Source organism: Lontra canadensis, unplaced genomic scaffold (genome assembly GCF_010015895.1).
Source record: "Lontra canadensis isolate GAN:19392208 unplaced genomic scaffold, GSC_riverotter_1.0 scaffold88, whole genome shotgun sequence".
Lineage (NCBI taxonomy): Eukaryota > Metazoa > Chordata > Mammalia > Carnivora > Mustelidae > Lontra > Lontra canadensis.
The window spans coordinates 6,598,493-6,624,839 of record NW_022631082.1 but is presented as its reverse complement, the minus strand read 5'-3'; the positions used below and the strand labels follow the sequence as shown (position 1 = coordinate 6,624,839).

The 26,347-nt window shown below is 59.8% G+C and overlaps 3 protein-coding genes and 1 long non-coding RNA gene across 7 annotated transcripts in view; 2 read left to right on the top strand and 2 right to left on the bottom strand.

The window, feature by feature from the left end:
* The first annotated feature begins 70 nt into the window (after positions 1-70).
* PRDX2 (peroxiredoxin 2) lies at positions 71-3,373 on the top strand. The gene is made up of 6 exons (XM_032884135.1): positions 71-187; positions 654-765; positions 854-1,007; positions 1,609-1,731; positions 1,901-2,031; positions 3,044-3,373. Exons 2-6 carry the CDS (start codon positions 663-665, stop codon positions 3,127-3,129), a joined length of 597 nt encoding a protein of 198 aa, XP_032740026.1. The 5' UTR covers positions 71-187; positions 654-662; the 3' UTR covers positions 3,130-3,373.
* Positions 3,374-4,015: 642 nt separating this feature from the next.
* LOC116883140 lies at positions 4,016-5,286 on the bottom strand. Its single transcript, XR_004385730.1, has 2 exons — positions 4,402-5,286; positions 4,016-4,279 (listed from the first exon to the last, which is right to left on the bottom strand). It is a non-coding gene; the product is annotated as an uncharacterized LOC116883140 (long non-coding RNA).
* Positions 5,287-5,443: 157 nt separating this feature from the next.
* JUNB (JunB proto-oncogene, AP-1 transcription factor subunit) lies at positions 5,444-7,268 on the bottom strand. The gene has a single exon (XM_032884132.1). The coding sequence runs from the start codon at positions 6,970-6,972 to the stop codon at positions 5,929-5,931; it is 1,044 nt and encodes a 347-aa protein (XP_032740023.1). The 5' UTR covers positions 6,973-7,268; the 3' UTR covers positions 5,444-5,928.
* An 11,001-nt stretch (positions 7,269-18,269) lies between these two features.
* Positions 18,270-26,347, top strand: part of HOOK2 (hook microtubule tethering protein 2) — an 11,353-nt gene continuing 3,275 nt past the window's right edge. The window contains exons 1-18 of one of the 4 annotated variants that reach the window (XM_032884127.1): positions 18,270-18,435; positions 18,952-19,037; positions 19,107-19,179; positions 20,153-20,203; positions 20,308-20,440; positions 20,533-20,600; positions 20,961-21,023; positions 21,326-21,406; positions 21,540-21,700; positions 21,793-21,933; positions 22,935-23,136; positions 23,403-23,513; positions 23,622-23,709; positions 24,078-24,147; positions 24,825-24,962; positions 25,045-25,132; positions 25,239-25,244; positions 25,345-25,379. In XM_032884127.1, coding sequence (XP_032740018.1) covers positions 18,391-18,435; positions 18,952-19,037; positions 19,107-19,179; positions 20,153-20,203; positions 20,308-20,440; positions 20,533-20,600; positions 20,961-21,023; positions 21,326-21,406; positions 21,540-21,700; positions 21,793-21,933; positions 22,935-23,136; positions 23,403-23,513; positions 23,622-23,709; positions 24,078-24,147; positions 24,825-24,962; positions 25,045-25,132; positions 25,239-25,244; positions 25,345-25,379 — 1,640 coding nt within the window. In that variant the 5' untranslated portion in view covers positions 18,270-18,390. The other 3 variants (XM_032884129.1, XM_032884130.1, XM_032884131.1) reach the window with 3 other exon arrangements.

Genomic DNA, 26,347 nt, shown 5'->3' with positions numbered 1-26,347 from the left:
CGCTCCCCAACCCCCCTCCCGCGGTTGCAGTGGACCCGACCGCTCCACTCGTCCGCCCACACCCCCCCGCCCTATGCGTCATGGTTCGGGCCGCGCATAAAAAGCACCCAGGCCCAGGGCGCACTCGGTGCTGAGAACGCGTGTTCGCGCGTCTGCTAGTCTGTGCGTGCCGCCCTTGCCCACGCAGGTATGGATACCTGGAGGGCACCGGGCTCTGGGGAGCCCCCGCAGAGCAGCTCCGGCCGGGTCCAGACCTCAATGCTGCAGCTTTTGTTTTCCGGTCGCTTTAGTGGCCGCCTTTGTCCTTGCAGGGGGAAGCTAAGGCCTTGGCCTTGCAGTACAGGCCGCATCGCCGAGCTCCCGCCCCCTGCTCGCGGGGTCTCCACCTGGAGCGGTGGGCTAGCGCCAGGGCGCTCAGGCCGACACGCTAATGGGAGGGCCCCTGGCGGCTGCAGCCGGGCCGCTTTTGCTGGTCAGGGGGGCGGGTCTCCTGCGGTTTTAAGGCCGCGCAGGCCAGGTACCCCGGAGGGTGTGGGTAGTGCTGCAGCTTCTGCCTCTCTTTGGATAACGGAGCCCAGCACGCAGCGTGACCTTGGGAAGGGAGTACAAAGGGTCTTCCCCGGGTGCACTGACCGGGCCGGGGGGGTTCTCAGCTTTCAGTCATGGCCTCTGGCAAGGCGTACATCGGAAAGCCCGCCCCGCCCTTCCAGGCCACCGCCGTGGTGGACGGCGCCTTCAAGGAGGTGAAGCTTTGCGACTACAAAGGTGAGGGCGGCCGGGAGTGGGCCCAGGTGGGGGTGGGGCCCAGAGAGCAGAGGCCTAACTCCTTGTCTATCCCCACTCCCTCCCGCAGGGAAATACCTGGTCCTCTTTTTCTACCCGCTGGACTTCACCTTTGTCTGCCCCACGGAGATCATCGCTTTCAGCGAGCGGGCGGAGGACTTCCGCAAGCTGGGCTGTGAGGTGCTGGGGGTTTCTGTCGACTCTCAGTTCACCCACCTGGCTTGGTATGAGCTGGGACGGGCAGGGAGGGGGGATGCAGCCAAGCGTCCATCCTCCGGGGGTCCGAGCTGTGTGTTCCTGTGGGTGTTGCCCAACATTTGGGCCTCCCTTTCCCCCATCTTGAAAATAGTAGAATTAAGGACGCCTAAGTCCTTAATGATGATGGCAGTAATTAGCATCTGAAAACTAGTTGCTCGGCCCAGAGACTTGGAGATGCTTTATCTCACTTAGGGCAACACAACCTCCCTTCCAATAACTATTTCAAGAAGGTGGAAACTCCAGTTCTAGACAGTGAAGGGCTGGGCCCCAGCGAACAGAGCTAGAGTGAGGAGGAGGGGGATGCTGAGGCAGGCTTTCTGCCCCAAGATGTGGGAGGCCACCAGCGAATGTAAATGCCCTTTGCTGGACCTGGAGCCTTGGCTGAGTCTTCCCAGCTGTGGGAAAGAGCCCCTGTACCCTCTCAGGGTGCGGTGGGTGGGGAGGCTACACCCTTATCTCTCAGCTCCAGCACCCCCTCTCCAGCCTTTATCATACCCAGAGCCCCAGGGGGAGGACCCTGCTGTGTCAGACATCTGGAGGTCCCAGACCGGTCTCTTTCACCCCTAGGATCAACACTCCTAGGAAGGAAGGAGGCTTGGGCCCCCTGAATATTCCTCTGCTGGCTGATGTAACCAGAAATTTATCTGAAGATTATGGTGTGCTGAAGAAGGATGAGGGCATTGCCTACAGGTACTGTGGAGCCCCCAGAAAGCCCTCAGTCCTCAGGGTGAGGGGACAACGCTTGGGCACTGTCTTTCCTGCCCCCAGCCCTGTGGCCGCTAGGGAGTCCATACTCCCTCCCCCCTGGCCCTGGCAGTGGGAACTCTCAGCTCCTCACCATGAACCCTGATATCTTCAGGGGCCTCTTTATCATCGATGGCAAGGGTGTCCTTCGCCAGATCACTGTCAATGATTTGCCTGTGGGGCGCTCTGTGGATGAAGTTCTGCGGCTGGTTCAGGCCTTACAGTACACGGATGAGCATGGGGAAGGTAAGCAGACACATGTTCACCTGTGTTCATATGTGGGTACACCCTCAGCCCTCAGGCAGACACTGCCTGCCTGCCCTGTCAGTTGTGAGGGACCCATTTCAGAACCTTGTCTGCAGGACTTGTCTAGTCTGGAGGGGGAGACACCCCAATATGACGGTGGGGGCTGGGAGGTAACAGATCTATCGAAGGTATCTGAGAAGGTATGTACCAGGTCGAGCTGGAATAATACTAGTCAAATCAGAGACCTTCTCATGTGCAGGACACAGCCTGATCCCAGGCCCTCCATGTCCAGTGGGTCTGTGACTGAGGGAGAAGCAGTATTAAAGGGGTCAAAAAGAGGGGTGGCGGGGTGGCTCAGTTAAGTGTCTGACTCTTGGTTTCGGCTCAGGTCATGGTCTCAGGGTCCTGGGATCCAGCCCCTTGTCAGGCTCCACACTCAGCAGGGAGCCTGCTAGAGGATTCTCAATTCCCCCCCCCCCCCCATTCCCCCCCCCCCCCCCCGCACTCTCATGCATTGTCTCTCTCTAATAAATAAATCTTTAAAAAACAGTGTGGGGGGGCACCTGGGTGGCTCAATGGGTTAAAGCCTCTGCCTTCAGCTCAGGTCATGATCCCAGGGTCCTGGGATGAGAGCCCCACATCCATCGGACTCTCTGCTCCGCAGGGAGCCTGCTTCCTCCCTCTTCTTCCCCTCTCTCTCTGCCTGCCTCTCTGCCTATTTGTGATTTCTCTCTCTCTGTCAAATAAATAAAATCTTTAAAAAAAAAAAAAAGGAAAAGAAAAAAGTGTAGGGGAGGTCAAAAAGAAATTGAATTGTCAGCCAGAACATCCTGTATCCGGGCTTAAAGAGCTTCTCCCAGTGTGCTGTACGGCCTTGGGGCTGTACCACTCGGCTCTGGGCTTTTTCTTCTGCCACTCCAGCTCTTGCTTTGCCTCTGTTCATCCCCTCATACTGCCCTGCCTCGAAGATGTGGCTCTAGCATCACATGTGCATCCCTGTGTCTTCCCACAGTCTGTCCCGCTGGCTGGAAGCCAGGCAGTGACACAATCAAGCCTAACGTGGACGGCAGCAAGGAATACTTCTCCAAACACAACTAGACTGCAGACAGGTGGAAAGCCTGGGCTGTTGGCCTCCACCTGCGCCTCTACCTGGATACCCCATTGCTGACCCAGGAAAGGCCAGACTCGCCCCTTCAAACACCATAGTCCATGACCCTGGAGGGCTTGGCCAGGGCCTTCTCATTCTCCCCACTGGGAATTGGTGAATTGTGAGCCCCTCCTTGGACCCATCTAGCTGGGCACAGGCCTAGAGGTGACCAATAAAGTATTAGGACAGACATGAGTTTCCATCTGTGTGGTCTGTCCTGGTGTCCTTGCTAACTCCGCCCCTTCTCCCTGGGAAATTGACCCTGTAGTTACTTATTTTCACCACAAGGTGGGAGCCTTACCTCATGCTCACTGCTTCCTCTTTCTCCTTGACCAGAGGGTACTTTGGGGGGAGTGCGGGTAGGCTGTTGGCCCCTTGCTGGGAGCAAGCCCCAGGATGGCCTGTGTCCTAAAACCTGACCACACAGGACAACACCCACTCTTTGCCATCAGCCAGCCTGTGTTCAAATACCATTCAAGAGCTGTGATTTTTCCTGGGTCTGTTCAACAGTCAGATAAGAATAAAGACAACTAACTCAACATCACCATGCACATTAAATGCAACACAGTATGTGAAGCTTGGGGCCCAGTTAGTAGTTATTAGGACTGTCCCTGGGCGGGAAGAAAGGAGGGGTGACCCAGTCCTAAGAGCAGAACCGGGAGTGGGAGCTTGAGCTCCGTGTACAGGCCCTGTTGTAAGCTCTGGCCCACTCCAGGTTGGAAGGGTTGCCCACCTGCTCCTGAGGAGGAAGGATGACCATTAGGCTGGGAGGCAGGTATTAGGAGCCAGAATGTTCCCAAGAGTGCAGTTTGATGCTGTGCAAGTGGTTTTGCCATTCTGAACCCCCATTTCCTTCCACAGGATTGCTATCTAGATTATTAACCCTCCAAAACACTCATCTGGGCCTTGGAATTTTATCTACAGTCCTTCCCCAAGGCCGTCCATGGATTTCCCTGACCTCATCTACCCACTCTTGGTTCACTTGAATCCAGGCACACAATGATTTCTTGCTGTTCTTTAACAGACTGATCTTGTTCTGGCCACGGGAACTTTGCACGTACTGTTCCCTCTTGCCCAGAACGTTGTTGTCCCAGGACCTGGCTTTAAAAATGAAAAGTCTCATCATTAAAGGTCCACGTTTCCAATCCATTCTCCAAAGCAGCTCACCTCCCCTGCCCCATCACTCCTCCTTTGACCTGTTTTTTTCCCTTGCTAGCACTTACCACCATCTCCGAATCATGTTTGTTTATTGTCTGTCTGCCACGGTCCAGGCAGTGTCTCCAAGGTTCATAAATGAATTAATGAATTGTCTGTTCTGCCCACCCCACCCCTGCGGTTTCTCAGCCTGTGTTTTTCTCCGCTGTTCTGGGGGCTTCCAGCTCCGAAGCCAGCTAGACCCCCTGCGGACGTACCAGCAGCCCTCCCACCTTTCCCAGCTGCGGGGGCGGGCGTCCCGCGAGAGGGCGGCGGCGGCGGCGACGACGGCGCCCGGCCGCCCAAGCAGCCGCCCCGGCAGGACCAGACCTGGCAGTCGCCCTGCTCCCAACCTGGCACCCGGGAGGGGAAATTGGCAGGCGGGCGCCGCCCTTCCTGGCAGGGGTGGGGGTACCGCGGCGGCAACGAAGGCTGCAGCAACCCCCCGCCCAGGTCAGGTCAGACGGAGCGCGCGTGGGCGCGGCGGGGCCGGGACGCCAACCCGATGGGGCAGTCTCTGGGTTGGCTCCGGGACCCAGGAGTATGGCCCTCCCACCGCGGACGCTCTGGACCCAGGCCTGGGGCTTTCCGGGCCCCGGCAGCCGCCTGCCTGGGAAAATCCCGGCCCCCTTCCCGGCGCCGCAGCCCTGCCGGGCAGAGCGGGGGAGGGGATTCCCGGAATCTGCCCGGAGACCGCCGTCGCGTCACTGGACAGAATCGGCCCATGTAGGGGCAGCGCTTCCGCTGCGTCAGCGGGGAAAGCCCCAGCGCGCGCACCTGGGCGGGGCTGCGCCCGCGCAATGCGCGTCTAGCCCCAGGCATCCTGCCCCCTGGTGATGGGCGGATGGACAGCGTCCCCGCCCTGGACCTTCCAACCCCAGAGATCAGGGGACAAGAGAAGGATTGGACGCCTGGACTACCATCCTACGAGTGCAGGATGCTTAGGTAGAGCTGGTGAGGAGGATACAGGTACCGGACCGAGTCACAAACAGGAGTGGGGTGGGGGCAGCCCACTATTCTCCTCCCTCCTCCCTCCCGGCTTGGAAAAAAAGACAACAGAAATTAATAAAGAACCATTTTTTTTTTTTTACTTAAATAGATTCAATAAAAAGTCGGAACAACAAACACACACACACACAAACACATCTTAAAATAAACTCTTTAGAGACCAAGTGCGTGTTTCTTATCCACAGTACGGTGCAGAGGGGGAGGGCAGGGGGCGGGGGTCCCTTCCCCAGTGTCCCCGCGGGCTTGAGTACCGGGCGGCGGGGCCAGCTCCGCCGCGATCGCCCCCTCCTCCCCTCCCTGTTAAATACACAAATATATTATATTCAATATGAATCGAGTCTGTTTCCAGCAGAAAAAAAAAAAATACAAAAAAACGTGGAAGGGGGCTTGTAAACGTCGAGGTGGAAGGACCGGGCGCAGAGCGGGCGGGCAGGAGTCCAGTGTGGTTTGCGGTGCCGCGGGGGCCAGTGCCCACCGCCTGCCCCCTCGCCCCTTGGGAGGCGTGCGCCCAGTCGTCCAGACTGGGGGAATGTCCGTACGCGGGACGCTCAGAAGGCGTGTCCCTTGACCCCGAGCAGCAGCTGGCAGCCGTTGCTGACGTGGGTCATGACCTTCTGTTTGAGCTGGGCCACCTGCTCCCGGAGGAGCCCAGCAGTGCTCGACAGCCCCGCGTTCTCGGCCTTGAGTGTCTTCACCTTGTCCTCCAGGCGCGCGATGCGCTCCAGCTTCCGCTTCCGGCATTTGGTCGCCGCCAGCCGGTTCCGCAGCCGCTTGCGCTCCACTTTGATGCGCTCCTGGTCTTCCATATTGATGGGGGACACCGGTGGCGTGGCGTCGCGGCTGCGCGCCTCAGGCACCGTCTGCGGTTCCTCCTTGAAGGTGGAGGCTGCTCGGCCCAGGCCCAGTTGCGCCGGGTGGCCTCCAGCGAAGGGTGGTGCGTGTGGGAGGTAGCTGATGGTGGCCGTCGGGTACGAGCTCCCAGTCCCGACGGCGGCCCCGGCGCCTCCAGAGGGCGCAGAGGCTGGGGAATAGCTGCTGAGGTTGGTGTAGACTGGAGGAGGCTCCGGGCCGGCGTAGACGCCCCCGGGCCCAGCCGGGGGCCCCGAGCTGGCGCCCAGGGACACGTTGGGGGGCGTCACGTGGTTCATCTTGTGCAGGTCGTCCAAGGCTTTGACAAAGCCGTCGGCGAAGCCCTCCTGCTCCTCGGTGACACCGCCCCCGGCGCCCCCCGCACCTCCGCCGCTGCCTCCCCCGCGGGGGTAAAAGTACTGTCCCGGAGGCGTGGGTGTCGTCGTGATCACTCCGTTGCTGTTGGGGACGATCAGGCGCTCCAGCTCCGATGAGGCAAGCTTGAGCGATGCGCCTGTGTCCGAGCCCTGGCCGGAAAAGTAGCTGCTGCCACCGCTGCCCTCTGGTCCCGGGCCCCGCGCCCCGGGTGCTTTGAGACTTCGGTAGGGGTCGGCCAGGTTGAGCGCCAGGCTGGGTTTCAGGAGTTTGTAGTCGTGTAGAGAAAGGCCGCCCGGAGCCCGGCCGTATCCCGCTGCTGCGTATGAGTCGTCGTGGTAGAAGGGCTGTTCCATTTTAGTGCACATCCGGGCGGCCCAGGCGGTCTGGGGGGGTCCCTGCGGGGCCGCCCCGGGCCTCGCTGCGGCGAGCGGCGCTCTGTCCGCGACGGTAGTGGCTGGACCAGTATCTGGACGCGCGATCCCAGGAGCTGGCACCGGCAGGGAGAGGCCGGTCGGCGGCTGTACGCGGAAGCTCCGTGCGGCTTCTCGAGCCCTTCTGCCCTGTCTGGTGCGCTCGCTTTCCTGGTGTCGCTTCCCCCTGCTCCCCGATCCCCGCTGACTCCGATTCTGGCCTGGCCGCGCTCAAGGTCCCGGCAGCTCAGCCTGAGCCACACGCCTTTATACGGCTATTGTCAGCTACGGAAGTGCGCTCCGATTGGTCCTCTCGCGAGCCGGGCCCCCGCGCCCCCCTCCTCCAGCGTGGGGAAGGGGAGGAGGCGGCTCGCGTCACTGTCAGGAAGCGCGTGTCCTTGTAAACAGCGGCCACGGGCTGGGTGGCTCGGCGCGGCTGCAGGGGGAGGGGCTCGGGGGACTCTGGGGTGTGCGAAGAAGGGGGTGCTGGTCCAAGACACGGGGAGGGACTCCAGGGAAGGCGATGATTCCCCTGGATACGAGGAACCGATACAAAGCAAGTGTGTCTGGGGGGGCGCGGGGGGAGGGTCCTACAGGGTGCACACGAAAAGGCCTGAGGGACTCCGAGTATCGGAGGGGTTGGAGGGCTGATTATACACTGGGAGACCCCGCAGAGGTAAGACAGTAGGGTTAGCCTGGGTAAATGAAGGAGGGGTAAGGAAATACCTGATTCAGTAATTGTGTGGGGGTCCTGAGTACAGAGTAGTTAAGGACTTGAACTTTTACTGGAGGGACTGAATCCAGGAAAAGTGAGGGGGTGGGGAATCAAAAGGGTGAAGGGAGGAGATTACTCAAAAAATGAGTAGGGGTCCTGAAGTTCATGAGAGAGACTGAGGGCCTCCATAATGGAAAGGAATGGGGGGGAGGGGGTATAGATATGAAGAAAGTGATTATTCCGGGGTATACTGGGGAAAAGATGGGGAGAGAAGATGGGGTTAGGGTTAAAGGTTGGGAGTCACTGGGGTCATCTGCAAAGCCCTGATAAAGGAGAGTTAAAAGAGTCGGGACACACCTTAAGAGCTGAGATGATAATGACACAGGGTCTTCCAGCTGGGACTTGAGAGGAGGGATTTTTGAGGATCCTGGGGATTTGGACTACTGGACCTTCCATGATTGGCACCCCCTCTTATGGGTGACTTCTAGGCGCCTGTATACTTTGCTCCCATCTCAAAGCTCTCCCCCAGTGACTCGGGGCTTGACCAACACCGCGTCGACTCCTGGTGCATGTACCTACCCCGACGGCCGGGGCGCGGTCGCCCAACCCCACTCCTTCCTTAGAAACAGGCTGGGGAAAGAGCGCCGCGGCAGGAAGTGTGGCAACAGCCCCCGGGGAAGGAGCCCGGCCCTGTCTCCGTCACTCCGATCCTCCGGGACTCTGTGCCCCGCCCTGGGTCCGGTCGGGTTCCTTGCCTCAGAAGAGGAACATGGACGTGCGACCCCGGCGGAGGCCAAGGGTGCACAGAACACGTTCAGCCGTAGAGGCCTCCAATCACTGTACCCCTCTACCAGCAATGGTTCAGCCCGCGGCACCCGCTGGCGATCGCGGAGGCTGGCAGTCCGGGGACGATTCCATTAGTCCGACCGAGGGGGACGTACGGGGGAGCGGGCCTGGTCGCCATGACAACAGGCCGGAGTCCGCGGGCTGAACTGGGGGCGGGGCGGCCCCGGGAGGCTCTCTCCCGCGCCCAAATAAGGACACAGGAAGGGGTGGGACCAGCGCCGTCCCGGGGCCTTGAGCCAGGACCCGGGAGCCCGGGTATCTGCCAGGTCCCAGGGCGCGCCCGGGCCCCCGGACGGCTAGTCCCGACCAGCCCCGCCGCCGCCCCCGAGGCCCCCACGGCCGCCTCGCTGAGCCCCACCCAGCTGCTCTGGGGCTGCGTCCTGCCGAGCCCGGCCCGACCCAGCCTGGCAGGTCCCCGCCTGCCCGCGGGCCTGGGTCGGACTTCGCCCCCGGCCCGACAGGGCGCGGAGGGGCGGGCCAATGCCTCGAGGCGCCCCCGGCGCCGAGGCGGGCTGGCACGACTGCCTCCTTCCTCGGGTGGGGTACCCCTTCCTTTACAGCAGGAGGTCTGGGCCTTTCCCCCCACATCGCTAGCGGCTGGGGTGCTCCTTCCCTCACACCAGTTGGCTAGGGGCCCTACTCCTATTTTAGTCTAGGGGTCCGTCAACCATCCAGAATTCAGACCATCCAGAAATGGGGGGGAGGGTCCCTCCCCCTTCGGGTGTCTCCTTCAGTCAGAGGAGGCCAGAAAATCCAAAGGGAGAGAATCTGAGGGAACTCAGTGCCCCTCCCCCAGCACTATATGGAGGTTTAGATGGTGAGACTCCTAGTTAGACTTAAAGTGGGACTTCCAAGCAGAATGTGAGCCAAGAGAACCAGAGGTGAAAGATCAGTCTCTATCTTCAGGGGGGATGGAGGTTTCTTTAGGGTAGAGAGAGGCTGAGGGGCTAGGCTGACTTTATAGGGCAGGGGGAGAGCACACTCAGTGTGAGGGAGAGAAGGAAAATGAAAGAGGCAAAAGAGAAACTGAACTTGTGGGGGCAGGGGGAAGTCCAGCAGAGCAGCGAAGTTAGGGAGGAAGGTCCCATGAGAAGCTGGGGGTATCCCCATCTTTGGAGGGTCCTTGTGACCCCTGGGTGCTCCCTCCCCTCCTCCTCTTGCTTGAACTGCTCCCCTAACCCCACCCCAGGCTCAAGGGAGATTCCAGCGGCTGGCCGCTGAGTCTGGCGGGCACGCTGCCAGGCCTGCGTCTCCCGCCCATGCTCATAACTGCAGCTGACATCTGGCCGGGCCCTGCGGGGGCGCAACGGACAGCGTTGGGGGGCTGGGCAGGTCTGGCCTGAGGGCAGCATCTTGGGAAGCCAACCTGCAGGTCCCACAGGCCAGGAGGCCACAGTGAATCAGCCCTGGCCAGGGGGGGGGCGGGGAGTCCTGCAGAGAGGTGAGGCTGGCCCAAAGAGGGTGGAGATGGAGGACAAAGATGAAGCAAGGAAGAGTGGATGTGTGGGGGCGGGGGTCAGGGCAGGGAGAGATGCCCAGAGAGACAAACCGGGGGCAGGGTTAGAGTCATGCAGACTAACAGTGAGACTCAGAGACACTTAAGATAGGCAGACAGACTGAGAAATAATAATTATTATTTTAATAGCTAACACTTACATGGCTCTAACCATGAGCTAGGCCCTCTTCTAAGAGGTTTACACAGAGTAACTCATTGCCTGCTTCCAACCACCCAGCGAAATGCTTGTGTGTATCCCCATGTAACAGACAAGACAACTGAGACTCACTGAGGTAAGGAACTTGCCCCATATCCCCTGACTACAAGTACTAGAGTCAGAATATGCCGGAGCTGTCTTGTGGATTTTCATAACCTGAGAGGCATTTATGCTGTACCAAGTGTATGTCAAGGTCTGCAGGCCCCTTCCTGCAGGGTCTCATTTTAATCCGCAGAGGAGGCAGAGGAGTGGAGTGGTCTGGGCACAGGGCAGAGGGGTGGGGGTCGGGGTGGGAGCGGCTAGCCTGCTGAAGTGGGGTCCGGTTGCTCCTGTACTCCGCATGGGTGTTTGAGCAGGGGGTGGGGACTGGGCCGGCAAAGGAGGGCGGGGGCCCAGCCGAGCTGGTACAGCCGGTTCCAGGCCCCTGCCAGTCTCACCCTTGTGGCCTGGGCACCACCCCCTCACGCCGCCCTGCTGGCGCCAAGGCCGGCTGTGAGGAGGGTGTAAGGAGAGCCCCCTCCCCCACCCAGCCCGGGTGCCCAAACCAGCAGCTGGGTACTGCCCAGCCCCTGGGCCTCAGATCAGCATCTGGCTGAGGAGTCTGGGCCCAGACTTCTCCAACGCCCAGGGGCCCGGGGCCTGAGGAGAGGAATAAGGAGGAAGTTCACCCACCCCCACCCACAGGTCTCTCTGGGGCTTTTGGCCTTGAGGGACTTCTCCTTCTTATAAATAGCCTGGTGACCCCCTTGCCCCAGCCCCACTGACCGACCGGGCCCTCACCAGGAAACTGGGCTGGGGGCTGCCCGTGAGTCAGCCAAGTGGGCAGGCCAGGGCGAGAACCCACAAGTCATAGCACCCAGCCTCCCGCGTCCCTGCCCCTGGGTGTGGACAGACAGCTGGGCAGGAAGAGGCTGAGAATCACCGAGGCCCTCCCCCAGGAACCCCTGGCCTGCCAGCCACCTCCTTCCCCTACCTCTGCGGTTTGGGGGTCCCTCACCCCCTCTCCTGGAGAGGAAGCTTCTGGGTTTTCTTGGAAGCAGGAAGGAGAGTCTGTCTCCTCAGGCTGACTCAGCTGGGCATGAGGGGAGTTTCCTACAAAACTACTTCTGCCCCCCTCCCCACTGCTGGAGAGGTCTTGGGGGGGGCCTGAGCATGGCTGACATCCTGGGTGTCCCCTTTACAGGGGATGTGGTGAGAAAGTAAGCCCATACCCCACCAAGGACTGAGGCTGACGAGCTGGGCCTCCTAAGGGAAGTGACAAACAGCAGGGAGGGAAGTTTGGGGGGGGTGATGTTTGGAGAGAGGAAGAACCGGGATGGGGGGATGGGGGGGCACAGAAACAGCCTGGGAAGCACGGAGCCCCACAGCACTCGCCTGGTCCAGGAGAGCGTGTGTGTCTGGTCGGCTGTGGGTTTGCATGTGGCTGGCCTGTCAGGGCGTGTGAGAGTGTGTGTGAGGCCTGTCTCCTCAGTGCGTGTGTCTGTGTGTTGGCTCAACCCTGCAGGGGTGTGGAGGGCCTTCTGCTTTGGGGGGCGGGAGGTGGGTGAGTGTGTGCACACGGTTTAGGCAATAGGCAACAGGCTGCGTGTGGCTGACCCATATGCATTTGTTGTTTTGTGTTTGGTGTGTATGTGTGTCTGTGTGTGGGGGGTCCACAGCTTGCCTGTGTGATGTGTGTGTGTGTGTGTGCGTGTGTGTGGTCTGTGGCTGGTCTGTATGTTTATGTGAGCTCTGTGGCTGTGTGTGTGCGTGCGTGTGTGTGGCTGGTCTATGTGAGCTCTGTGGCTGTGTGTGTGTGTGCACGTGCGCTAGCCAACAAGTTCTGTCAGCGTGTCTCTGCGCCAGTGTGTTTATGAATGTCCGACTATGGCTTGTTCATGCCTCTCTGTGCTGGGTGTGACTGTCTGGCCAGACCATGTCTGTAAATATGTCCGTTTGTCTGCTTGCATCTGTCTAGTCTGTAGGTGGGTCTGAGTTGTGTGTGGTACTGCTGAGGTATTGTGTATCTGGAAGGCCGCATCTCGGTGTCCCTTGGAGCCTTGGGAGCACGTGCGTGCGGTGTGTGTGGGAGGGGGGGCTCTCTGTCATGGTGTCTCTAGAATGTCCTCTTTATCCACCTCCCTATAGGTTTAGGTCTGTCTCTCTCACCTCCGAGTACCTTGCTGACTTGGTGATCTCGTTCGTGTGTGTGTGTGTGTGTGTGTGTACGTGCCCGTGTGTGCGTGCTCGCACCTGTATTGCTTTCTTTTGTGTCAGGATCTGTGTGTGTGTGCGTGTGTGTCTGCACATCTCCCATGCAGCAGATGTACCCATCCTGAGAGCAACTGTCCCTTCTGAGACTGTCAGCATGTGTGTGTCCCCTGCCTGTGTCTGACATCCAGTTCTCTAGGTCACTGTCCTGTCTATGTGTGTCTGGCCCGTCGTATTTGTCACAGTGTGAGTGAGCATGGCTCTGTGTCTGCTGGCGGTGTGCTTCTCACCTGAATGTCTTTCTGTGCCTTTGTTTGTCAGTGTGTACTCTTACTTGTGTCACACACATCCTACCTGTTTCTGAGCGGCCAATGTCTCCATGTGTTGGCCAGTGTTTCCATCTTGCTCCTGAGTCTGCCCTGTCACTGCCCTATATGTGACAGCTGCCGCTGGGTTGGCTTGCCCAGATGTGTGTCTGACCCTGTCGGTGTCTCTGGTTAGCAGTCTCTCTGTGGCCAAGGTGACAGGAGTTTGTGTCTGGACTGGGTCTCTTTTGGGGTGACTGTGTGTGTGTGTATTCTCCTTGCCACCCCCTCCCCCAAGTCTGGCTACCCTGGGCCAAGTTTACTCTGCCCCCAGCCGATTTCTGCCCTGCCCCGGGAGGGGCTGACCCTCTAGTCTGTCCAGCCAGCAGTCCACAGGATGTTCCCCAGACGCTGTCTCCGCCGACATCCCCTCCCTCTGGCCACCCCTGGGTCAGGACCCAGGCGTCCGGGACAGTGGGGGTGGGGCTGCAGCATGGGGGGGGGTGGCCTGTCAGGGCCCCGGAATGAGGGTGGGAGGTGGGAAGGCAACGGGCCCAACAGGTTCCGCCTCATTCCTGCCCCGCCTCTCACTTCCTGGGTGCCCGCCTGGGGCAGGGGGTGGATGGGATGAACCCTATGGCCTCAGAGCGCCTGGGTGGGGCACGGCCCACCCCACAAGGACTGGCTTCTGTTGGGCACCTTGACACCCAGGCTGGAGAGACAGGAGGAATCTGGGTCCTACTGCCTGCCAGGCCTCTCCTATTGCTGTGCCCAGCTCAGGATGCAAAGCGTCCCCTCTATTATTCACCTAACTCCCACAACAACACAATGGGCCAGGTATAATTATCCCCAGTTTTCATATGGGGGAACTGAGACTGAGATGGCAACGATGGCAGAGGCAGCATTTGAACCCAGCTCTGAATGCTACCCAAGAACCCAGCCAGCTCACCAACCGCCTTCCTTCCCTTCTCTAAAAATGGTACCTGTAGGGTGGAGTGTAAACCCAGGCCCCCAAGAGGCCTGGCTCAAGGGGGCGCCCGGCTTGGGCTTGCTCTGAGTCAAATGGGGCCCCTGTTTGAAATGAATAATTAAACGGCTTTAACCGTTTCATCGCCACGATGGGCTCTGCCAAAACTTCCTGTGGGCTGGGGGGGAGGGGTGGGAGCTGGGTTCCCGGAGGCCTGGGCTGTGGGGGGAGGCCCTGCCAATTCTAGGGTGGAGGGAAACACCTCCAGCGACCTTGGAGAGGGCTGGCAAAGGGAACACACCGTCAGCCCCCGGAAGGGGCGCCCCTCTCCCCTGGACCGGGAGGTCCCTAAAACTTGGTTCTCAACCCCCACTGCCTGGAGGGGGTCTCAGAGTCCGCAGCCCCCTCCCCAGGGGCCTGACTCACACTCGGGGAAAGCCGCGAAGGGTGAGTCATGGGGTGGAGAAGGGGGAGCAAGGTCCGCTGCGGCCAAGGGACCCCCGCGCTGGCCTGAGTCACGCACGCTCCAGCCTCACTGACCCCCACCCCCTTCCCCCAAGAGACCGGGAGCGGGAAGCGCACTGCCGGTGGACCACGGAGCTGAGCGAGCGGGGGGAGGGGAGGAAGCACGCGTCAGGCCTCGCGGGAAGCTCCGGTTCCCATGGTAACCGGGGGTCTCTCAGCTCCCCGGGGGGGGGGGAGTTCCTCTCTCAGCAGGGACGGCCCCCGCGCGCTGGGGAAGCCCCCGCGCGCTCCGTTGAGGGGCCACAAGTTTCAGGTCGGGCAGGAAGGGGTTAACGGCGGCCCCCTCCCGGGTTTCACCGGCGCCCAAAGCCCGGGGAGGGGGCGGGGTTATACCCCGCGCGCCCCCGCGCCCCCCCCCCCCCCCGCGCTCGCCCACGCACACGCGCACGCAGCTAGCCCATTCCCCCGCCCCGCGCTCGCACGCACGACCGCGTCGGGCTCCACGCATGCAGCGACCCCCGTCGTGTCTCACGTCACGCACGACGCACGCGCCCCCGCAGCGCGGGGAGGGGCTCCTCCCCGCATAGAGCAGCGGGACGTGGGGCGTCTGGTGCCCACTGCGCACATCTCCGCCTCCGCTGAGCGCGGTGTCCCCGGTGACTTTGACACTCCCCCATATACAAGGTCACAAACTCTCCGATGACCCACAGTGTCACACGAACACAGGATGCACCTGCCATACACTGGCTCAAACCTTCAGTAGTCCAGCCAGCCCCGCAGCGGTCACAGAGAGGGTCACACGGACACACAGACACACAGGGAGACCCAGATGGTTACACAGGCACACCTGTTATTCTTTGTGTGTGGAGACAGACGGGTCTATCTCCCTACACAGGTGGGTGCTATGTATAGGTACTCTGATAACGCCACACCGTCATCCTCAAGACAAAGTAAGACACAGATACAAAGTCTTGGATGCCAGGACTCCAGTTGGAACACAGCCACCATGCCTCTCACATAGAGATTGTAAAGGCACAGAGACACATGGTGGGAACAGAAAGGACAGCCATGCTGTCCTACAGTTATCACAAATAGGGTGCACAAGTTAGAGTCACAGACAAACCCACAACGCACACACAGGACACTCTGTCATGGGGATGTGGACAAATCAAGGACACACATGTCAGGGTCATGCTATCACAGAAAGCCACATGGAGAGAAAAGACATGGTCGCACAAAAACAGAACCTAAAGCCACACTGAGGTACTGATTGTCCCACACTGTCCCACACTTCTCATTGTATGAGAAGTTGGACACTTCTCATACAAAAAAATGACAGGGATGTAGACCCAAAGCAAGGTTGAGTATAGAGAAGCATGTGCCCCAGTCTCCATCAGCACCCCCACCACCAAATCACAGTCTATTGCATAAAAATTCCCAGGGCCCCAAGACACAGGCGGATGCAGACACAATGCCTGTGCACAATCACAGACCCACCATCTCACACCATCTCACATAAATGTGAGCACACTTTACATGGATTCAGACAGACACACACACACATACACACGCGCGCGCCCGCACGAGGACAGGATGGGAGTTCCCGGTGGTAAGCTGTCAGTGTCTATGGGGCAAAAGGCCTGCCAGAGTCCCTCCTGGTATGGACCATGGTGTCCACCCTATAGCTGGGTGGACCATGGTGTCCACAGGGTGATGTCCTTTCCCCTTGTCCTGGGGAAAGGACATCATCCTCCAGTTGTGTGCACCCACGATCCCCATCTTAGCCCTCATGACTGGGTCTCTACCCAGATGTGAAGACTGGAGGGGATGGGCCGGGGTCCAGCTGTGGCCACAGGGAGGGTCTGAGTCACCAGCTTCCCAGCAGTACAACCCAGGCTGGACCCAGCTGTTCCTGGAAACAGGCAGGAGGGGGTGGGGTCTCCAAACCAGCTGGGGGCTGCTGGCCCCCACCCACACTCTCTGTCCCTACTAATGGAGGCCTCTGGGGCATCCCCCCAAATTTGGGGCTCCCTCCACGAAAAATGGAGGTTTGCATCTTTCCCCAAAATACAAGGTTCCTGCCCCAAAGTGAGGGCTTGTGATCCCTTTCATTGAATTGAAGGTACCCAGATCACCCCCAACAGTGGGGCTCCCTGAATCCCATAACAGAGATTTCACGCTTTCCTGCCAACATGGAAGCTTCCTTTCCCCACAAACGTAAGAATCCCTGCAGCCCCAAAAGGAGGGTTATGGCTTCTCTCCCAAATTGAGGGCACCCAGACCTTTCCTTAAATCTGGGGACTCAGGTCACTGAACATCTAATCTAGAAAGCCCATATCACATTAGAACAATTTAAGTCCATGCCCCAAACATTTGGATTCCCAGATTCTTCCTACACATCAAGATCCCTGCAGGTTTTTTGCAAATATCGGGGATACCGCCCCAAATATGTGGCGGTCACAGCATGACTCCCATCACTGGGCAAACAGGCCCTCCCGCAAATAGTCCCAGCACCCCCCTGCTTGTAAGAACCGTGGTTCCTGGCCCATCTTCCACTTCTATCTGGGGGTAGGGTGGCCCCATTTCTCCCGATTGGCAGCACCCCGTCCTCCGGCGGGTGCGGGAAGGGGAGCCAGCGGTAATTGTTCCCACGCCCGCCCGCCGGAAGGCAGCCCAGCCCGGAAGCCGGCACTGCCGGCCCCTGTCCCCTTCCCTCCTCCTCCTCCTCACCCCACTCCCCGGGGTCGGAGGCCAAAAACAACGCGGGAAGGGGCTGTGGGGGTGTAGACGAGCCTGGGAGGCCCCCGCGTGCGTGCGGCTGCGCGTCTGAGTGGGCTGTAACTGGGTTTCTGATGGCAGAGTGACTGTGCTCTTGCGATGAGGCGTGGGGGTGCTCTCATCTTGCTTAACCCGCTCCAGGGCAGGGTCGCGGGAGCCAGACTCAGGGTTGGAGAGAGTAGCACCCCTCCCCTCAGACCTAGACCTAGACCCACCCCCAAAGCAGAACCCGCCCCTCCCTCCAGGTACAGCTAATAACCTCTAATTACTGCTCATTACCTTGCCCGCCTCGTGGGAGCGGAGCTGCTGGGGTATTCTGGCGCCAAAGGGTGCGGGCCGGGGCTTTGCCCTTTCCTCTAGAGCCAACTAGAGCCTCTCTTTCCTCTCCTGCGACCGGGAATTAAAACAGCACCTGCCATCTAGTCATGGGGAGATTTCAACCGCCTATATAATTTAAATCGATTAGCGCAGGAACTGCATACTGTAGACAATAAATGGTGACTGCTATTTTATTAACTACTATTGTTACCACTTTCCTTTGAGTCCCCTCCATCGCCCGGGCAGGGTCTCTGAAGGGCACATTGCTTCCCTGCTGGCGGCGCTCCTGCAGTCTGCGCCCCCTGGTGGGCCTTGGGGACTAGGGCTGCCTGGTCCAGGGATCTGAAGCAGGAGGACCTCAGGGGCTCCGGGCTGGGGGTGGGGTGGCGTGGGGTGGCGCGGGTATGGCACAGGCAAAAGCTTGGTGGAACTAGATCCATACTGGGCAAGCGTGTCTGTCCATCGCCCAAGACCTGAGTCTGGCTGATTCATCCTGCCTTCGACCTAAGGACCACGCTCGTCTCCCCTTGTTTATCCCTGAGTCAAGACTCCCAAGTCACCTCCACCGGTAAGACCCCTTTAGGATCTCTCCTCGAAGTCCAAAGAACGTGTTATGGCGGCCTGCCTTTTCCCAGGGCAGATCAGGGCTCCGATAAGGTGGTTAGGCAGCAGAATTTCTTCCAGCTGAAGGGAAAGGACGTGAATAAGTCCGTATAACAGGGTGGGACAGCTCCGCCTCACATGATGAGGAATTATCGTGAGGTCTCCGGTACCCCCAAAAGAGCCAAGGAGGAGGGGTAGCTGGGCCACACTTGGGATGTGCAAGCTGGGCCCAGGCTGACCCCTAGCGGCAAGGCGGGCACTCGAACGCCGCCCGGATCCAAGATGGGGGAACTGGAAGTCCGACCCGGCGCCGGGAGATCACGTGTCCGGGGCGGGGCCTGCGCCTAGGGGGCGGAGCGGGGCGGCGCTCTAGGCCGAGCGGGAGGTCGGGGCTGCGGGCGCTCGCTGGTGGCGGATCAGGAGGTGGCTGCGGCGGCGGAGCTCCGCGGCCGGGGTCGAATCCGATCGGGAGCCATGAGCGTGGACAAGGCCGAGCTATGCGGGTCTCTGCTCACCTGGGTAGGTCGGGGGCGGGGCCAGGGACAGGTGTGCGCCCGCTCTAATTGCCCCGGAGCCCTGGCCTTGGCTAAGTCTACCCCTCTGTTCTTGGGACTGGGAGGAGGAAAGGGTGATGGGCTTGCAGGGCGGTTGGACTTTGGCCTGAGCACCCGCCCCCGTCACGTGGCAGGTCTGCGTGGAAGGAACAGGTGAGGCCCCGCCCCTTCGCGGCTGGGTCGCACAGGGCGAGGGCGCAGGTGAGCTGACCTGGTCACGTGGGGCCTGTAGGGACCAGGTGACTCGTGGTTCCGCCCTGCCCTGGTCGCGCGGGGCTTGTTGAACAGAAGTGAAGTGAGGCCACGCCCCCTCCAGTCCCAGGTGTGCAGAGGCCACTTCCCGCGGAGCTGGTCTGAGAAAGCCATAGGCCAGTCTCCGCCAACTGTGAACGTTCCTGCTGACCGGGAAAGTCTGCGAAAGGAGAATGGTTCTCTTCTCCCAGGCCCTGACTGCCCGTTACCCTTTCCTCTTCCTCCCCAGTTGCAGACGTTCCACGTCCCGTCCCCCTGTACCAGCCCCCAGGACCTGAGCAGTGGCCTCGCCATAGCCTATGTGCTGAACCAGATGTGAGTGGGGCTGAGGGGGAGGGTCCGGAAAAGGTCCCCCAGCAGCTTATCCCACCTTCTCGCCCCCAGAGACCCTTCCTGGTTCAACGAGGCGTGGCTCCAAGGCATCTCAGATGACCCAGGTCCCAACTGGAGGCTGAAGGTGACAGGTGGACTCATGACTGGGGGACAGACTGGCAAAGAGATAATCAGGGAAGGCTAAGCTAGACACATGTCCTGGGTGATGGACAGACTTGGCTAGGAAGAGGGACACATGTCTGGTGACGAGCCAACTCTGTTCTTTCCTTTTCCTATGGAACAGGTCTGGGTGTGCAGCAAGAAATAGAAAAGACAAAAACTCGCACACACACGCGCGCGCGCGCACACACACACACACACACACACACACAGAAACATTAACTTCCAGTGGCAGTAAGTTCTATGAAGATAATAAAAGCTGGGCCACAAGAGAGGGCAGCTAGGTGTGTAGTTACTCCAGATGGGCTGATCTCCATGTGAAATTTGGAGAAATGGGATTCCAGGCACAGGAAACAGCAGGTGCGAAGTGGGGAATAAGCGTGGGGTATCAAGGAAAGGCAAGGCAGTCAGAACAGAAAACAAGGGGGCAGGAATGGTGGATGAGGTCATCAGGAAGAGGGCAGGCTGGGGCAGGGAGATGGATTCTATTTTAAGTGCTGTGCAAAGTCAAGGGAGGGTTTTAGCAGAGGAAAGACACAACCTGGATTTGGGCTTTGAAAAAGCTCCCTCTGGCTGCTTGGAGAGGAATGGGGGTAGGCAGCAAGAGTGGAAATTGAGACCAGGTTGGTGCAGTAATCCAGGTGAGAGATGAAGACGACTAGGGCCAAAGGGTGGCAAGGCAGGTGATGAGAAGTGATTGGGCTCTGGGGACACGAAAACAAGATAGGCAGGGGGACAAGAAGGGCAGGTGACTGGATAGTTCACCCCTAGGAGAGAGGACATTCAGACAGAGAATGGTGCCAAACAGGATGAGATGAGCAGGGATTGGGAAATGAGGCAGAGGGAAAAGGCTGGGATAGGCAGATTCAGAATGGGGGCCGCCTGGCTTGTTCTGGGGCATTTTGGGACCCTGGGCACAACTCCTTGCCCCTCCCTAGGTTAGCAATCTGAAGACCATCTTACAGAGCTTGGTGGAGTACTCCCAGGATGTGAGTAACTGTGACAGGATTTGGGGGATGGGGTTGGTTTGGGAGGAGGTGAGTGTTTGTAAGCCCCCACATCCCCTCTTCCCACCCCCACCCCCTGTCCTCAGGTCCTGGGACATCCCGTTTTGGAGCAGCACCTTCCAGACGTGAGCTTCATTGGCGAGTTTTCGGACCCAGAAGAACTTGGCAAGCTGCTTCAGCTGGTGCTTGGCTGTGCCATCAGTTGTGAGAAGAAGCAGGGTATGCCGGTTCGGAGCCCCCGGGGGACGACCCGAGGAAATCCTCCTCACCCCCTGTCCCCGGGTTTCACTGTTCCCCACCTTGATCCCCAGAACACATCCAGAGAATCATGACACTGGAGGAATCTGTGCAGCATGTGGTCATGGAGGCCATCCAGGAGGTAGGTGGGGGTGCCCAGTGTGGCAAGGAGCGCCAGGGGAGGGGACACCAGAGCAGAGGCCACTGGGCACAGGCTAGGGCCTGGTAAGGTCTGGGCTCTTCCTGGAACTCAGCTGGCCAGATTTCCCTGTCTCATGTGTCTGCCAGCTCTTCCCAGCTTGGAGTTACAATTTTGTACCCTCAAAGGACCCAGCCTCCCTGCTGGATCCATGGCAGGAAGGCAGCCTCTAGACTGGGGTTCTTGGGGAGAACTGGTTGTGGGGACAGAAGGATGGAGAGATCCTTAGGCTGGAACGTGGAAGCTTTAATGGCCACCCCCAGAGGGCCCAGCTCATCTCCATGTCCTCCTGCCCCACTTCAGCTCATGACCAAAGACACCCCTGACTCCCTGTCACCAGAAACATATGGGAACTTTGATAACCAGGTAAGAGGTGGGGGACCTTGTTAAAGGCCCAAGCCCACCGCTGAGTCTCAGGGCTGCCTCAGGAGGAGGAACTTGACCTTAAGCGTATAGACTCCCTCCATCCCTCAGGGTTCTCGCCCCTTCCCTCGTTCCCACATCACCTTCCCTCCAGTGCCCTGGAGTCCCAGCCCTCTGTGAGGTCAAGAGGGTTTCTAGGCTCCTCCTCTCTGCCACTAGAGGCACCAGCCTCCCCCTAGTCTCTTTGCAGGGGTGGGATTTCCCTGACTTCCTCGCCCCTCCCCACCCTCCACTCCCCTCCTCAGTCCCGAAGGTACTACTTCCTGAGTGAGGAGGCCGATGACGGGGATGAACTTCGGCAGCGCTGTCTGGACCTGGAGCGGCAGGTGAGAGGTGGGGCGGGGGTACGCAGGCCGTCCTGGGGCCCAGCTGCTCGCCTCGGCCTCGTTCCCCGCACTCCGTCCCCCCCGCCCCCCGCCCCTTGCCGAACTCCAGCTCCTGTGCACCTCCTGCCTGCAGCTGGTGCTCCTGGCCGAGGAGAAGCAGAGCCTGGCCCAGGAGAACGCGGCGCTGCGGGAGCGGGCTGGCCGGCCAGAGGGCGAGGGCGCCGAGGGCCTCACTGCCAAGAAACTGTTGCTGCTGCAGTCCCAGCTGGAGCAGCTGCAGGAGGAGAACTTCAGGTGCGGTCCCCTGGGGCCCGGGCCATCAGGCCAGGGGGTCGGCCCCGCCTCCAGTGGCCTCAAGCGTCCCTCTCTTCCCGCCCCGCCCTCAGGCTGGAGAATGGCAGGGAGGACGAGCGCCTGCACTGTGCAGAGCTGGAGCGGGAGGTCTCGGAGCTGCAGCAGAGGAACCAGGCGCTGACCAGTCTGGCCCAGGAGGCGCAGGCGCTGAAGGATGAGATGGACGAGCTGCGGTGAGTGGCCGGTCCCTGGGTCCTCACCTCACACACTCGTTGCCACCGTGTCCCTCTGATGCCACAGTCCCTTGAAAACCCCCAGATGTCTGGCGAACCTGCACCATGTCTCCTAGACTCCACGGGGACCTCCTGAGTCCCACTGTACTGTCCCTGGACTCCCCCGTGTCTTCTGGACACCACCAAGGTTCCTGGATCCCTGGTGCCCCCCAGGACCCCACAGTGTGCCCTTGGGATCCCACATTATAGTCCCCAGACCTTGGTGCATCCCCACGACCCCAGCTACCAGCTGCCCACCCCTGTTCCCTTGCTGCCCAGGTGCCATCGTGCCCCAGGATCCTGTTGTGCCCTCCAGGACCCAAAATGCAGTCATTCCCGCCCTCCCACCCCCCATGACCCCTCTGTGCCCCTCATGATAGGACTGTCCCTTCTTAGGACTCTGTAGCATGCCTGCGGCCCCAGAGGACTTGGTGGGCCTCCAGAACACCCACTTCCTAGACCTCACCATGCCTTCTGTAACCTCAGAAGGCTCCCCTGTGACCCCCAGCACCCATGTAATGTTAGAGTGTCTAGTGAATCCCTACTGCACCTTAAAGGACCACAGAGGCCTCTGCCCTGAAGTTCCCCCCATGACCCCACCATGCCCTGATTGATCCCATAGCCACCTTATAACCTCAAAGTGTCCTTGGAGCCTCGTCAGAGCCTCTGGGCACCATCATTCCTCCTGGAACCCCTCAGTCATTCCATATACCCCGAATCTGCCTCCCCATCCCTGAGTATGACCCTGGGCTAACCACTGGTGCTTAGGGCTCCCTCTATGCCCCTTAATGACTCCCCAACATCACCAGACCCTGGCTGACTCCTGACCCTCACGATCTACCACCTTGAACGCACACATCCCCAGGTGACATGACCTCTTCCCCTCGCTGGAGGGCCTTAGATCCAAGCTGAACCCTGAGTCCAAACCCAGGCCTCCTCTCCCAACTTGGCTCCTCCCCCAGGCAGTCCTCTGAGCGTGCTGGACAGCTGGAGGCCACGCTGAGCAGCTGTCGGCGCCGGCTGGGTGAGCTTCGGGAGCTGAGGCGGCAGGTGCGGCAGCTGGAGGAGCGCAACGCCGGCCACGCCGAGCGCACCCGGCAGCTGGAGGACGAGCTACGCCGGGCCGGCTCGCTTCGTGCCCAGCTCGAGGCACAGCGACGGCAGGTACGGCAGAGACCAGGGCAGAGCCTGGGGGACCGGGTGCTCCAGGCCGCTGGACCCCTCACCCCTCTCACTTTGGCCCGTCCTCGGGGTGGCTGAGCCCCTGCCCCCAGAGCCCTCTGTCCCTCATTTTGGGTAGCGCCCTTCAGTCATGCCGGCTCCTCCCTGGGCTTGGAAGCCTCACTTCTATCAAGTTCTGTGTGTCTGGCTTCTCCGGCCCCACGCCTCCACCTTCCAACCCTGCCTCCTCACCCCTCCTCTCTGTTCAGGTTCAGGAACTTCAGGGCCAAAGGCAGGAGGAGGCCATGAAGGCTGAGAAATGGCTTTTTGAGTGTCGAAATCTGGAGGAGAAGTACGAGTTGGTGACAAAGGAGAAGGAGGTGAGGCTGAAGTCCCGCATCCAAGCCCCACCCTGTCCATCCTGGCATAGCCCAGTCCCCAGGAGGCCAGCCCTCCCTCCAACGGCGTCTTGCACCCTGTGCCTCCAGCGGCTGCTGGCAGAGAGGGACTCCTTTCGGGAGGCCAATGAAGAACTGCGCTGTGCCCAGCTCCAGCCCCGGGGGCTAACCCAGGCTGGTGAGTCGGAGGACTGTCAGCCCTAGGGCCTGGGGAAGGGGGGCCCTAAGGTGCTGTTAGGGCAGACAGAAAACCAGCACCCCAGGGCTTGTCTAGGCTGGGGCCAGAGCTAGGCCACTTTGGAGACAGGCTAGAACGGAGAGAGGTGGCAAAGGCTGACAGGCAGGCGCTGACCTCCCAGGATCAGGGTGGGGCAAAGGCAAACCCACGCCACGTGTCACTGCTCCCTGTCAAGCTGGAAGTGAGGCTTGTGTTAAGCCAGTCTCTGGGCCAAACTTGAGTCCCCAGAGATGATTCTTGGAAAGAGAACCCTAGGGCTGGGGGCAGGAGCCATGCATCAACCTGAAGACGTTTCTGACATACTCCAGACCCTTCGCTGGATCCCACCTCACCAGCTGTGGAAAACTTAGCAGCAGAGATCCTACCTGCGGAGCTGAGGTACGATGCAGTCGCTCAGAGCTCTGTCCGCACCCAGAGCCCAGCCCTCGGCCCCGCTCCTAGTGCACGCACCTACTACTGGCCTGGCCTGCTGTGCTGGGTTCCCCGGTCCTACCTAGCCTGGCTCCTAGGTCCACTCATTCCTAATTCGGCCCATACCTGGTCGGCGCTCTAGGCCTTATGGGTTGCTTGCCTCTCCAGGATCCAGCCTCAGTACACAAATTGGCTCCATTCACCGAGCAAAATTCCTACCCCCAGCCCCGCTCACATCAGACTCTGCCCCCAGGGCGTAGTGCTGTCCTCAGTGTAGCCCGTGCTGGGCTCAGTGCCCCGTGTCTTGCCCAGATGAACTCCCCCAGCCCAGTTCTTCCCATTTCTGCGTCTGTCATTCCGCAGCCTTGCGTTTTCACAGCCACAGCGGGATCCTCAACGTTCTAACCCGCTCCCGTGGCCCCGCCTTTGCCTGGCTCCACCCTTAGGCCCCGCTCAAAACTCCGCCCATTTTGGTCCCCCGCGCTGGGTCCCCATTACTCTGATCCGGCCCCGGGGTCTGGCTGGGCTCTTTCCCAGGGCTCTGTTCCCTCTGCCAGCCCTGTCCGTCCCAGTGTCCCTGCCAGAGCCCCGGCAGGCCTGCGGGGTGACCCGTCTCCAGCCCCGCTCACTCCCGTCCTCGGCAGGGACACGCTCCTGCGGCTTCAGCTGGAGAACAAGCAGCTGTGCCAGCAGGAGGCGGCCTACCGGGAGCGGCAGGAGGAGCTGCAGCGCCACCTGGAGGACGCTAACCGCGCGCGCCACGGGCTGGAAACGCAGCTGCGGTGAGGACCCACCTGGTGGAGGGGGCGTGTGAGTGGGGGCAGAGGGCGGGCGCAGGCACTCAGCAGCCCCGCACTCCTGCAGGCTGAACCAGCAGCAGCTGTTGGAGTTGCGGGCGCAGGTGGAGGACTTGCAGAAGGCCTTGCAAGAGCAGGGGGGCAAGACTGAGGATGTGAGTGCCCACCTCCTCCCTTCCTGCCCCCCTCTCCTACTCCCCGCCCCCCCCCCCGCCCGTAACCCTTCTCTCTCTCCTCCCTGCTGCACGATGTCCTCTGCAGTCGATTGTAAGTACCGTGGGCCCAGGGTGGCACCCCCTGCCCTCACCCCTGGAAGGAGTTGGGAGCTCTGGACCCCCATTCACCCAGTGCCTGTTCTCTCTCCCAGTCCGCCCTGCTGAAGAGGAAGCTGGAGGAACATCTGTGAGTCCCACATGGAGGGCATTCCTGGGGGGGCGGAGCTGGGACACAGGTGTGGAGGACATTTGTTGTCGTGGGGATTATTTATGAGGAGAACCAGTTGGCCAAAACAGAGAAGGATCATATCAAGTAGGGTCTTAGGGGCCAAGGGAAGGAGTATGAACTGCTTGGGGGGAACAATGGGGGAAACAAAGGTGATTCTCACTTTTTACATTTTATACTGTTAAAAAACTATTTGGGAGGTGCCTGGCTGGCTGTCAGTGGAGCATATGACTCTTGATCTCGGAGTCATGGGTTTGAGTCCCACATTGGGTGTAGAGATTATTAAAAAAAAAATAGTAATAATTAAAGAAAAAATGATTTTATTTGGTTTATATTTTTAAATTTTACTTACTTAGTTATTTGAGAGAGAGATAGCATGAGCAGGGAGAGCGGAGAGAGAGGGACAAGCAAGACTCAGCCGAGCACAGGGCCTGACCCAGGGCTCGATCCCTTGACCCAGACATCATGACCTGAGTGGAAATCAAGAGTCAGATGCTCACCGGACTGAGCCAGGCAGGCGCCCCTATTCTATTTTATATTTTAAGATTTTATTTATTTATTTGAGAGAGGGCACAAGTGGGGGGAAGGGCAGAGGAAAAGTGAGAGGGAGAAACAGGCTTCCTACTGAGCAAGGAGCCCAATGCAGGACTAGATCCCAGAACCCTGGGATCATGACCTGGGCCACCCAGGCATCCTCCCTGTTTCGTTTTATTTTATTTTATTTTTTATTTTAAAGATTTTATTTATTTGACAGAGAGAGAGGTCACAAGTAGGCAAAGAGGCAGGCAGAGACAGAGGGGGAAGCAGGCTCCCTGCTGAGCAGAGAGCCCGAGTGGGGCTGAATCCCAGGACCCTGAGATCGTGACCCAAGCCAAAGGCAGAGGCTTAACCCACTGGAGCCACCCAGGCGCCCTAATAAATAAAATCTT

Excerpts from the sequence above, each read along its gene's own strand:
- PRDX2 (XM_032884135.1), top strand. The coding sequence starts at position 663 with ATGGCCTCTGGCAAGGCGTACATCGGAAAGCCCGCCCCGCCCTTCCAG. Across the intron at positions 1,732-1,900 it reads GATGAGGGCATTGCCTACAG|GGGCCTCTTTATCATCGATG; the intron begins GTACTGTGGAGC and ends TGATATCTTCAG. Across the intron at positions 2,032-3,043 it reads CACGGATGAGCATGGGGAAG|TCTGTCCCGCTGGCTGGAAG; the intron begins GTAAGCAGACAC and ends GTCTTCCCACAG.
- JUNB (XM_032884132.1), bottom strand. The coding sequence starts at position 6,972 with ATGTGCACTAAAATGGAACAGCCCTTCTACCACGACGACTCATACGCA.